The following is a 12,678-nucleotide window of genomic DNA, read 5'->3' as shown; positions in this document are numbered from 1 at the left end:
CACCTGCAGATAGCAGAACAGTTCCTCACACCACAGATTTCCATCCTGGAATGCCAGCTCTCCAACCTCACTGCAGCTCCTGTTGAATGCCACAGTGTGTGGTTTCTATACTAGACGTGGACTGAATTAGTATAATGATGAGTCAGACTCTGCCCTTCTCTTATATATACATTTGTGCAGCACACAAGTGCATCAGAAAGCACCAGGCTCCCCGAAACACACACTCAGAGGGCAAATACTGCAAGATTAAGAGTTATAAAGGGCCTGTGATACTGCAAGGTCTATTTTCTGTGGTTTTGTGAGTCTGCATTGCCATAGCATCAGTCTCAACATCTAGGAAGCATAATCAAATATGGATGCTCCAAAAGCAGATAAAAATGACAGATTTGAAAAGCACATAGGCTGGGGCTACACTGGTTAGAAAAGGTATGGAAGCTAGGGGGTGAGCGGCAGAAGTGGCCATATGGTACAGGTCAGAATCACAAGGCTACGCTAAGCTCCTGCATCCTGAAAATCTGAAAATCATTCATTCTCCCTCTTTCAAACACCACACTGCATAAAGTGGCATGCAGAGATAAAGGGGGTTAGAGGAAAAAGGAAACAGAAGCACATGCAAGCAGCACAGAACCAGTGCTTTGAAAAGGATCAGTGCCACACAGGCCACTTCAGCTTACCATACGTCTCGTGTCTACTCTCATCCCAACTAGATTTTGTCTTCCTTGAAGCACTATCTGCACAATAGCAGGAGAGAAGGAGAAATAAAGATACAAGAAATGCAGACACACAGGACACCTTCATGGAAAACAGAACAGGTTAAATTGTACAACACAAACAGGGTGTGAACAACATTGATGATAGTACCTACAGTTATGACAACATGGTGCAATGGGAGGACCTGCATCATAGTAACATGCAATTATAGACAATCCTAGCCAGTGTCTTTCCGACTGTATTATAGAATACCAAAAATATTACCTGGCACATTGACAAATTCCCATGAACTACTACTCAGAAGAAACTGATATATACACACCTCTTAACCAAGCAGCACTGCAGATGGGAGAGACCCATACAAACAGAGCAGGACTGCAGGTGAGAAAGACTCATACAGAGGCTTAAGGTTCATGTACAGGCAGTATAAGAACTACATAGGTTCTCAGTGGAAAGTCTCAGAGCTCCCAATTTGGGAATCATGCAAAGGTCCCCTCCTAAAATCATATTCATGCCTTTAAACTAAAGATAAGGTAAAATCACCTTCAGGCTTCCTTGTTTATTCCTGTATGTTTCATCCATGGGACAAAGTATAGAGAAACCCAAACTGTTATCTCACTTTGCTATCTGTAAAGCAACATACCTCGCCCTGTCATGTTCTCTAGCCTTCAAAGCTCTCTTGATTTCCCACATCCTGGGCCCTTGCATCAACGGGGTGCAGCAGAACGCAAGCACGTGAAAAGCTGGCTGGGAAGCAGACAGAAAGGAACGGGGGAATACTGTCCAGATTCATTTCCAAGATGTTTGTTCAAACACATTGTTATAAACATGGAACAGTTATTCAAGTTAGGTTAGCTCACACCAAACAAGCAGTCAGTAAGGTTAGAAGTTGCTTCAAATCACACAAGAGGTCAATGCCATGTATCAGCTGAAACCCCTCAGGACAAGAGTCAGTGAGGTTAGAGTTCAGACCATGCTACGGAGAACAGCCAGTAACAGCCATAGTATATACAGAGGAAAGAAAATAAGAACAAAGCATCTCTAAACTATGCCACAAACCTTGCTGGGTTGTCCAGTGAAATACTATGTGTCCTGAACAGAAAGGCCAGCAGGTCATCACCAGAGAAGAAGCTACCAGCCAGTGGTCCAAGGCCAGGGGCCAGCTACTAGGGTTAGTTGATATACAAGAGCTGAGTTCTAATCTAATATATAATGAAACATTTCTTGGATGACCTCACTTTTTGCTTGTGTGGACCTCTTATTAATCTCCAAAAAGTTCAGGGAACCACTTAGCATCAAACCTATCCCTTCCTCATTAGTCATCTCTGCTTCCCCTCCCCATTCTGTCTCTACTGGTCTCTCTCATCTCCCCACACCCCTCCTGGTTGCCCCACCAGACTTACTCTCTTATCCAGTCAGTTTCCACCAGCCTCTTTCCCATCCTGGATGGCTGCCTCTAATCCCACGCCTACAAGCTGATGTTTCTTCTATCCTCCACTGATGTTGCTACTACCAACTCCACAGCTACAGCTGATCCTGCCTCTACAGCAACCTCTGTATTTTGCTCAAATGGATTACAGCACCATGAAAATACATTTTTTTCTCTGCTCTGTGCCCAGGGCACGAACCTCTCATGCCCCTCCCCCTTTAGAGAACATATCTATCAGTAAGGTGAAACGGAGAAATTAGATCTCACCTGCTTATTTTCTTTCTTCGAGTCTCTCTCCAGACCAGTCCTGATGAGTGGGTATGTGCTCTCCTACCAGCACATGGTGACTGAGATCTATGACATCACCCTTGAAGACTCCAGCATGGAACCAGCCAGTATTTCTATTGACCAAGCAAGTTAATAGAATCAAAAGATGACCCCCAAGAACCCAGAAGAAGAAAACAACCAAGAATGTTTTCCTCTCTCGTTTATTTATTTGGTAACCAACCTGGAAAAAACAAATAGTCTGACCTTGCAGGAGGCAGGAACTCCAGCTGTAGATACTTTTCTTTTTCATGCTCTCCAATCACAAACTAACAAACACAGGCACTGATGTCTGAATGGGTTCAGGACTGGTCTGGAGAGATTTAAGGAAAGTAGATTAGCAGGTAAGATTTAATGTCTCCTTCCTTATCTCTCCAGACCAGTCCCAATAAGTGGAGAATACCAAAGAAGTACTCAATGAGGGTAGGATGCTGACAACACAGTCACTAACACTTTGGCTCCAAAGGCCGCATCCTGCCACATCCGTACATCCAATCTGTAATGCTTCATCTATGAACATAGAGTCGACCAAGTTGCCACTCTGCAAATATCCTGTGAAAGAAAAAAGCAACACTCTACCACGAAGAAGCCTATGGTTTCCCTTTGATCAGATATGTTAAACTAAAAGCCTCCTTAAGCTACCTAGTCACCATGCCCTTTAAAACCACTTTACCCTTCTTCAGGCCTCCAAACAACACAGAATTTTTTGAATTTATGAAACTCCTTCATCCTCTTCAAGTAAGAGAGCAAGGTTCTGCACACATCCAGACAATAAAGATGCTCCCCACCTTCCAAAATTTCCTCCCGGGCAAACACTGGAAAATAGACAGACTGATAGATGTGAAACTACCTTTGGAAGGAAAGATAGTATAGGTCGAAGTACCACCCTTCTCCCCAGACAGAAGTAGAAAAGATGAACAGGAAGGAACCTGGAACTCCAAAATCTGACTAACCAAGGTGATAGCTACCAAACAATATCACTTTTTTAGTAAGAACCTTAAACATTACTTACCAAAGGGATTAAAAGGGTGCCTGGACCAAGGCAGACAATACCAGATTCAAATCCCAGGAAGGGACAATCCTCCTGAAAGGCAGTCTAATATGCTTAATGCCTTTGAGAAACTGAGAAGCATCTGTATAGAAAGCCAGGGGCTGGCATTGCACCAGTTCCATAAAACATGCAATTCCCACTAATTGTACCTTCAGTGAGGGCTATGCCAACACTTTGCCCAGACCATCCTGTGGAATTCCAAGACCTCATCTATCAATGCTTTAAGCGGAAGGAACCCCTACCTTTCCCATCATCACACCAATCTTCAAAGATCCTCCCGACTCTGACACAAGCCCATATCTGTTTTGTCGTTTGTGGCTACAATTATTGAAAGAGCTGTCTTGAATCAGTTGATGGAGCTTGTGTACCCATGTCAGTATGGGTTTAGAGTGGGGCACAGTGTGGAAGATGAACTGCATTATGGGTTTGATGATAACCAGACCTATTGTTTGTCTCTTTAGATATTACCTCTGCATATGGCACAGTGGAGGTGGAACTGGTGGATTAATGGTAAGGTGTACGATTGGTTTGCAGTTGCCATTTTTATGCAGATGATGTGCAGTTTTTCTTCCCAGCATCAGACTAGGAAACTGAAGTGCCAGTGAAATTGATAGAATATTTTTTGGAAAGCAGTGGTTGGATGTGTATGAATAAGATGCTGCTGAATGTGCACAAAACAGAAATTATGTTTGTTGGGAGACAGGAAACTGACTAACGGCCAGTTATGGTGGAAATTGGTGCTGTTGCTTTATCTGTGAAATGTTGTTTGAAAGGGTTGGGAGTGATGCTGGATTGCAGGCTTAATATGCAAGATCAGGTTACTGCAGATCCAGTGCTCTTTTTTTCACCTTCGATTGTTGTCTTTTGAAACCAATATTATCTCCGTACAAGTTTATTTATTTATGACATTTATATTCCACATTATCCCAAGAATTCTCGAGTTCACCGTGGCTTACAACAGAGATTATTGACACCATCAAGAAAGTAGGATATCCGTGATACAATAACAGCAAAAGGATGATTAATTGTAACACAATTGTAATAGACAGCAGAAACAAAGAACAACTGAATATCAAGTAAAGTATACAGATATTAAAGACTGGGGATAGGAGGAGCATTATAAACCAAAATGAACATCAGAGCTAGTTAATCCAGGAGTTGGGAGTTCATTTTCTGTGAACAGAAATTTTTTTAAAGAGGAAAACTTTTAAAACTTTATAGAACTTCAGGTAGTTATGTTGCTATTTAACGGGTTTAGGTAAGGAGTTCCACCATTTTCTGGTCTAATAAGTGAAACCTGCCAAATGAACAGATTTATAAACTAGATTCTTGCAGTCTGGGAAGTGAAGTGATAAGTAATCTCGAGCCCCAAGGACAGCATTTTGTAGAGGGAGTTCTACAAGGTGTTGCATGTAGTCAGGGGCTAAGCCATATAAAATGTGGAAGACGATCATCAATAATTTCAAAGATGCCATATCTAAATGGATGTAGATATAACATCATCAGTAATCAAAAACAGCGAAGATGACGCAAAAAACGGAAAAAAGGAAAAAAAGGAAAAAAAAGGAAAAAAAACCAAAGATAAAAAAAGAACAGTGGAAAAATAAAAAATAATGAAAAGTGAAAAATGCAAAATACACAAATGGAAGAAAAAACTATACAAAACAAAACTATAAATGAAATACAAAAATCAAAAAAAGGGGACGACACAAGCAAAATGGAAAAAACTAAATAAATTTATTAAGGTGATATGACATTTGCGAGTCATATCATCTTAATAAATTTATTTAGTTTTTTCCATTTTGCTTGTGTCGTCCCCTTTTTTTGATTTTTGTATTTCATTTATAGTTTTGTTTTGTATAGTTTTTTCTTCCATTTGTGTATTTTGCATTTTTCACTTTTCATTATTTTTTATTTTTCCACTGTTCTTTTTTTATCTTTGGTTTTTTTTCCTTTTTTTTCCTTTTTTCCGTTTTTTGCGTCATCTTCGCTGTTTTTGATTACTGGTGTTTTTTGCGAAGACAGGTTTCTTCTGTATTTTTGATATAACATCATCTGCATAAATAAATGTATGAAACCCTGCTGCCTCTAGTTTATTACCCAGTGGTGCCATCATAACATTAAATAGGATAGGAGATAGAGGAGAACCGTGTGGCACGTCCCAGTCAGGTAACCAAGGGGGTGAGATCGAACCTGACATTTTTACCTGATATGATCTAGTTTTCAAAAAAATCTTGGAACCATTTAAGAACATTTCCACATAACCCAACGTGATCTAGTAAATTTAATAGTATGCCATGTTCAACTACATCAAATGCGTCAGACATATCAAATTGTAACACTACAATCTTTTTCCCTAGGCTAATATCTTTCCGAAAGTTAGATAGTAAAGTGGTTAACATCGTTTCAGTACTGAGAGTTGTGAAGAATAGAGAAGGCTAGGTAATCCATAAGTTGGGTTGCAACAATGCCTTCCATAATAACCTTGGTCATTAGGGATATGGAGGTCACTGGTCTATAACTGGTTACGTCGCTTCTTGAAGTTAATGCATTTTTTGGTATGGGAGTAAGTATAATGGATCCCTTTTTCTCTGAGAAAAGTCCATGAGAGACAACAAAAAAGGTATATTTGACTGAAGGAGATCAATGATTTTAGACTTGCTGTGCAAACTATGTGTTTTTTTGTCAGGAGTTGTATTGTAATGCCCCGTTTGGGGGAATTACAATGTCTTGATGCAAGGCTTTACAGGTGATCCAGAATGCCGTGGCTCAGCTCATCATATGGGACGGAGCTGCTATGCCTACTGGTGGGATGTTTCTGCAGTGCCTAGCTGCTCAGAACTTCTCACTGCACTAATGCCCTGGCCTGAAGGTCAGACTACTCCAGGTCTTGGCCAGCTGGTATTTATTTATGTGCTTTTATAGGCTAACTGCTTCGTTCTTCTCCCGAGGGGTACAAGGCGCCCCTCCCTGGACAAACTGGGGAGAGGACTGAAACAACTCCAGACAAAGGGTGGGAGGGGAAGGACCCAAAATTTTCAGTGTTTACACACATAGATAGTTGAGGCACCAAACCAGAGTCCACAAGGTCCAAGTTCCAAAGTCCTGCTCACCAATTTTTTTTTATTTATTTTTTCCTCTAAACGGGGTCAAAACTCAACACCCTATATAACAAACACCAGAACTAGAGACCTAACCACCACTCCAGACTAGTCCTGGGCTGCGCAGGTACTCACCTACCATTTGCTGGAGACCAAGAAATACTGGATGGTTCAGTGCTGCACAGGACCATTACAGGGTGATGTAACAGTTTTAGTGGTTCTCAATCTCCACCTTATGGTAGGAGAGCATATACCCACTTGTTGGGACTGGTCTGGAAAGACAAAGAATTGTTCTTACCTGATAATTTCTTTTCCTTGAAATCTGCTGGACCAGTTCACACCCACAGGTTATGTTCCTTTACCAGCAGATGAAAGCAAAGGCTTTGAAGATTCTAGTGACATCATTAATGTAAGAAGTGGTGTAACAAAGATGATCTGGGAAATTACAGACCAGTAAGCCCAACTTCAGTGCCAGGGAGAATAGTGGAAACTATTATAAAGAATAAAACTATGGAACACATAGACAAACATGGTTTAATGGGACAGAATCAGCATTGGCAAGTCTTGCCTCACCAATTTGCTTCATTTCTTTGAAGGCATAAATAAACATGTGGATAAATGTAGTGTATCTGGATTATCAGAAAGATTTTGACAAGGTTCCTCATGAGAGACTCCTGAGAAAATTAGAAAGTCATAGGATAGGAGGCAACCCTTCTGTGGATTGGTTATTGCACAGAAAACAGAGGGTAGAGTTAAACCGCAATTTTTCTCAACGGAGGAGAGTGAATAGTGGAGTGCCACAGGGATATGTACTGGACCGGTGCTATTTAACAAATTTATAAATGATCTGGAAAAGGGAACGACAAGTGAGATGATTAAATTTGCAGATGACTCACGGGATTATAGATCTAGACTTTAAATGGACAGAGACATCCCTGGGAAGGGGGAGAGAGGGCTATCAGAACACAGGCCCTCGGGCTCTCCCGATGGGGTGTTTGATTCAGCATCATCCTCTGATTCTAGGTGTCTACGCTGAAATCTTCTGCCCATTGTGCGGCAGTGGCCAAAAAAACCAAACATAATGCTAGGAAAGGGATACAAAATAAGACCAAGAATATTATAATGCCTCTGTATCGCTCCATGGTGCGACCTCACCTTGAGCATTGCGTTCAAATTTGGTCGCCGTATCTCCAAAAAGATATAGCAGAATTAGAAAAGGTTCAAAGAAGAGAGACCAAAATGATAAAGGGGATGGAACTCCTCCGATATGAGGAAAGGCTAAAGAGGTTAGCGCTGCGTACGCCTTGTAGCACTATAGAAATGCTAAATAGTAGTAGTAGTAGTAGTAGTAGTAGGTTAGGGCTCTTCAGCTTGGAAAACAGATGGCTGAGGGGGGATATGACTGACGTCTATAAAATCCTGAGTTGTATAGAACGGCTAGAAGTACATCGATTTTCACTCTTTCAAAAAGTACAAAGACCAGGGAACACTCAATGAAATTACATGGAAATATTTTTAAAACGAATAGGAGGAAATATTTTTTCACTCAAAGAATAGTTAAGCTCTGGAACTCACTGCCAGAGGATGTGGTAACGGCTGTTAAGTGTACCTGGAGGAAAAGTCCATATTGAGATGAACATGGGGGAAGCCACTGCTCGCCCCTAGATTGGTAGCATGGAATGTAGTTACTAATTGGGTTTTTGCCATGTACTTGTGACCTGGATTGGCCACTGTTGGGCTACATGGACCATCGGTCTGACCCAGTTTGGCTATTCTTATGAACATTTCAATATACTAATAGCAAGGATTCCTACTACAATGACTAAAACAGCTAAGAACAAAAACATACATGAGAAGAGTATGAGCAAAGCATTTCCCAGACCAGAGATCTAAAGGGGAACCTTTACAGAACTGACTATGTATGTGACAAACCCAGGACCCTTAGAGTTTCTGCTGGTAAGGGAGTGTGGTAGCCGTGTTAGTCCACTCTTAAGGTTATCAATAGAAATCAAACAAAATAAAACATGGAAAAGAAAATAAGATGATACCTTTTTTATTGGACATAAATTAATACATTTCTTGATTAGCTTTCGAAGGTTGCGCTTCTTCGTCAGATCGGAAATAAGCAAATGTGCTAGCTGACAGTGTATATAAGTGAAAACATTCAAGCATTACTATGACAGTCTGACAGGGTGGGAGGATGGGGGTGGGTAGGAGGTATGCATGGGGACATCAAAACATTAACCCAAGTCTGGACTGGTCTAGCAGGATGATAAGAAATGGGGAATTCTTTTTAGATTTCTGCTTACATATTATATAAAGGATTGGTGTTTCAATATAGAATGATTTCTGAGCAATGACCTTTACCACATCTAATATGCCCATAACTCCTTCAATCCAGTCAGTCATGATAAGAAAACCAACAGTAACACCATCAGATATCTGAATCTATGAAGGTGCTTAATCACCTGAGGCCACCAAAGGGAGCTTCTAGCACAAGTTAGGGACTGGGAGGCTTAGCCTTGGGATTAGAAAAGCTCCTGGGCACCAGTAAGGAAATGGACCGGGATAGGTGGGAGTTCATGAAGCTACCGAAAAAAACAACCTATCGATGTCAAAGACGTTATTTAAAATAGTTTTATTTTCTACAGCTGATAATGAATGTATATTCCTCTACATCATGCCAATCTCTTTGCGTTCTAAAAAAAGCTCTGTAGAAATACCATAAGGCTTTCTAATACTCTAGTGTCTGCAGAACTAGCATAGGGCTGGGATGTAAAGGTCACCCACTCCCAGAGCTTCCCAAAGGAAGGGGGTATCACTTATGATTTTGTCCCTTATATCTGTTCACTTATTAAACCAAAATTTTCATATTTTGCAAATTCATGTTTGTATGTATTGCAATTATTTATGTCAAACAGATTAAAAAAAAAATAATAATAATAAAACACTATTACTGGAGATGGCATCATTAACCGGCAATGCATACAGTAGTGGCACATCTGTGGTTTATCTTCTCTATTTCTAATTAAGACATTATGAGGCATATTTTCAAAGCACTTAGTCTTCCAAAGTTCCATAGGTTTCTATGGAACTTTGGAAGGCTAAGCGCTTTGAAAATATGCCTCTATGAGACTCATTTTCAAAGCACAAAGACTTACAAAGTTACATATGTAAATATGGAACTTTGTAAGTCTATGTGCTTTGAAAATGAGCACCTATATTTTACAAATTAAAATTTGTGATTTTTTTTTTTTTATTCACTGTAGTCGGAGTTACTCAGTTTCTACATCCCTTGATGAAGTTTCCAGAATGGATCCTTCTGTTACTGTGAAGAAGAGAGACTGTGGATTTACCTGCAGGATCGAAGTCATGCAAGCCACTGCTGCAGCGTTCTACCTTCTGTTTTTTATCTGCTGGAGACTCCCGACTTAGAATGCTGGCATGCCTAATTCATACAAAATTAAAAAACAAGACTCAGTGTGATCCGAGACCAATACTGAACTTTGCTGGAGCTCCAGCCCTTCTTATCCAGACCTGCCAGAAATCTAAATCCCTCAACACTGACCACTGTCCCATGAAAAACCCTCCTAATCATTACAGCAACTCAAAAATAAAATGTAAACATCTTTCCTCATCTGAAGCACCTCTATCACCCCCAAAATACACTGATTTACTTATGTCTTTGTACATTTGTTTTACTGTCAATTTGTCAATGACATCAAGAAGGTGTACAGTCCAGGCATTCAAATCAGAAAGACAACAATAAAAAGACAAAAACAAAAAGTCAAACAAGAAACAAAAGGAGAGGGAATTGGAGAATAACACAACAATATCACACCATAATATTGCAATTACATATAACTCGATACCCAGAAGCCAACTCTTTTCTGGGTAGCCCCATATCTTTGGAATCAGCTTCCACTTTCTGTATGCTCTGAAGCAAGTTTAAAAAAACTTTAAGTCATTACTGAAGACACATTTTTTAAAACTAGCATTTGGGGAGCATATTGGATAATTTGGATGCCATCCTTTCTTTTCCTCTCTTCTTTGTATGTTTGGTTATGAATGATATAATCTTTCTATCATTTAATAGCATTCTTTTCTTGATGTTTATTTGATTGTACACCAATGTTATCCTAATGAACTAAGTGGTATAATAATAATAATAAGGGGAATCCCTGTTATAACTGAAGGTTAAAATCAATTATATCACAAAAGCTTTTTGAAAAAAATAAAAAAAGAAATGACGTCTTAAATTTAGGATTAGAAAAACATAAGATTATTCCACAAAGATGGTGCAATACAACAAAAGGCAGGGTGCCTAGAGCTATGAAGCCAAACACGGAAAGCAGGAGGGAATCACTAATAAAGTCATTATCTGCTAATCTAAGGGATCAGACCACATAACAAGGGAACTAAAAGAGAGGCTAAGGATGAAGGCAGAGCAAAAAGCACAATGTGCAATGATGAAAATCTTAAACTGAATCCTGAAACTAATGGGAAACTAGTGACTCTCATAGAGTGTGATATGAAATCTCTTGCCTTCCCCTCCCTCCACCAAATCCTATGGAGTTCATTTTAGAAGACTTGTACAGTATACCTCATAGATTATATACATGTATAAATAGAGTGCTATTTGCATGTAGAGATGACTTGGAATGCCCAGATTTGAAGGAGTGTGCTTTGGGCAGGTCATAAATCATACATGTGTCACTGGTGTAGGCAGAAATGAATATTTGTTTGAGGGGGGAAGCAACTTTTAAAAAGGGTGGATACTAGTAAGGATTCCATGCTATTTTCACTACTAATGTAGTTTAGAAGCTATGTTGTAGATGTTTTGATTCACTTAAATACAGGAGAGGAAGATTTAAGTGGACTTTTTTTTTTAACCTGCAATTGATTGAAGCTGTTCTGTAATGGGGAGATCTGTCGGTTTGTTGGCTATTTCTTTTCACTGAGCTTTTTCTCTATTTTTGTAGTCTTATTCTGTCATATTCTAAACATTTGTAAATAACTTTTATATCCTAATTATTTCTGTCTTCATTGTTGTAAATACACTTGTTTGCTATCATTTTTTTTGTAAATAAATCCTTGGTTATTGCAATTAGTTACTTGTGTTCTTCTAGTTTATCAATATATATCATTTAGTAAGCTGAAAAGACGTGGTCTTTATCATTATTCCACAGTGCATAGCAGCTACCTTATCCACAGCTCTATCCTACCACACCTGTGATGAATTGCTGGTACCACCCTAACTCTTACAGCAGTCTTCACCCAATCTCTCTCTCTCTCATATACCTCCTCAGCCTTCACCCAGTTAAAAAAAAAAATTATATTATTTATATATATATATATATATATATATATATATATATATATATATATATATATATATATATATATATATATACATACACACACACCTTCCTGGCCTTCATCCAGTCTTCCTCTCTCTCTCTCATGTACCTCCCCCACCCTTCACTCCATTTCTTTCTCTCTCTCATATATTCCTCTGCCTTCACCCTCTCTCATATACCCCCTACCTTCACCTCATTTCTGTCATACTCCCCCTAGCCTTCACTCAGTCTCATTCTCTCATACGCCCCCAGCCCTTACCCAGTCTCATTCTCTCTCATACAACCCCAGCCCTCACCCAATCTCTCTCTCTCTTTCATATACCTCCCCAGCGTTCACCCAGTCTCCCTCCCTTTCTTTCATATACCTCCACAGCTTTTATCCAGTCTCTCTCCCTCTCATATACCCCCCCTTCAATCAGTCTCTCTCTCATATACCCCTCCACCTTCACCTAATCTCGGTCACACCCCTCAGTCTTTACCCAGTATCATTCTCTCATACACCCCCAGCCCTCACCCAATCTCCCTCTCTCATATATTACCCCCCCCCCCAGCCTTCATCCAATCTCCCTCTCTCATACTCCTCCCTAGTCTTCACCCAGTCTCTCTATCTCATTCTCATACCTGTCACTCCCAGGAAACTAATGTGCTTTGGAATCTGCCACCTATTTCTCTGACAAGACCAGCCTGAACTTCTTGCATTGC

At 39.9% G+C, this 12,678-nt stretch overlaps 1 protein-coding gene across 2 annotated transcripts in view; it reads right to left on the bottom strand.

The window, feature by feature from the left end:
- Nucleotides 1–12,678, bottom strand: part of ARHGEF12 (Rho guanine nucleotide exchange factor 12) — a 159,080-nt gene that overhangs the window by 103,907 nt on the left and 42,495 nt on the right. Inside the window, exons 4-5 of one of the 2 annotated variants that reach the window (XM_030220358.1) lie at nucleotides 9,973–10,064; nucleotides 675–731 (exon numbers count right to left, since the gene is read on the bottom strand). In XM_030220358.1, the coding sequence (XP_030076218.1) occupies nucleotides 675–731; nucleotides 9,973–10,064 (149 nt within the window). The remainder of the gene's footprint in view (nucleotides 1–674; nucleotides 732–9,972; nucleotides 10,065–12,678) is intronic. The other variant, XM_030220359.1, reaches the window with a different exon arrangement.

This window comes from Microcaecilia unicolor, chromosome 12 (genome assembly GCF_901765095.1).
Source record: "Microcaecilia unicolor chromosome 12, aMicUni1.1, whole genome shotgun sequence".
Taxonomy (NCBI): Eukaryota; Metazoa; Chordata; class Amphibia; order Gymnophiona; family Siphonopidae; genus Microcaecilia; species Microcaecilia unicolor.
Note: the sequence above shows the minus strand (reverse complement) of the source record. Positions and strands in the feature narration are given on the sequence as shown.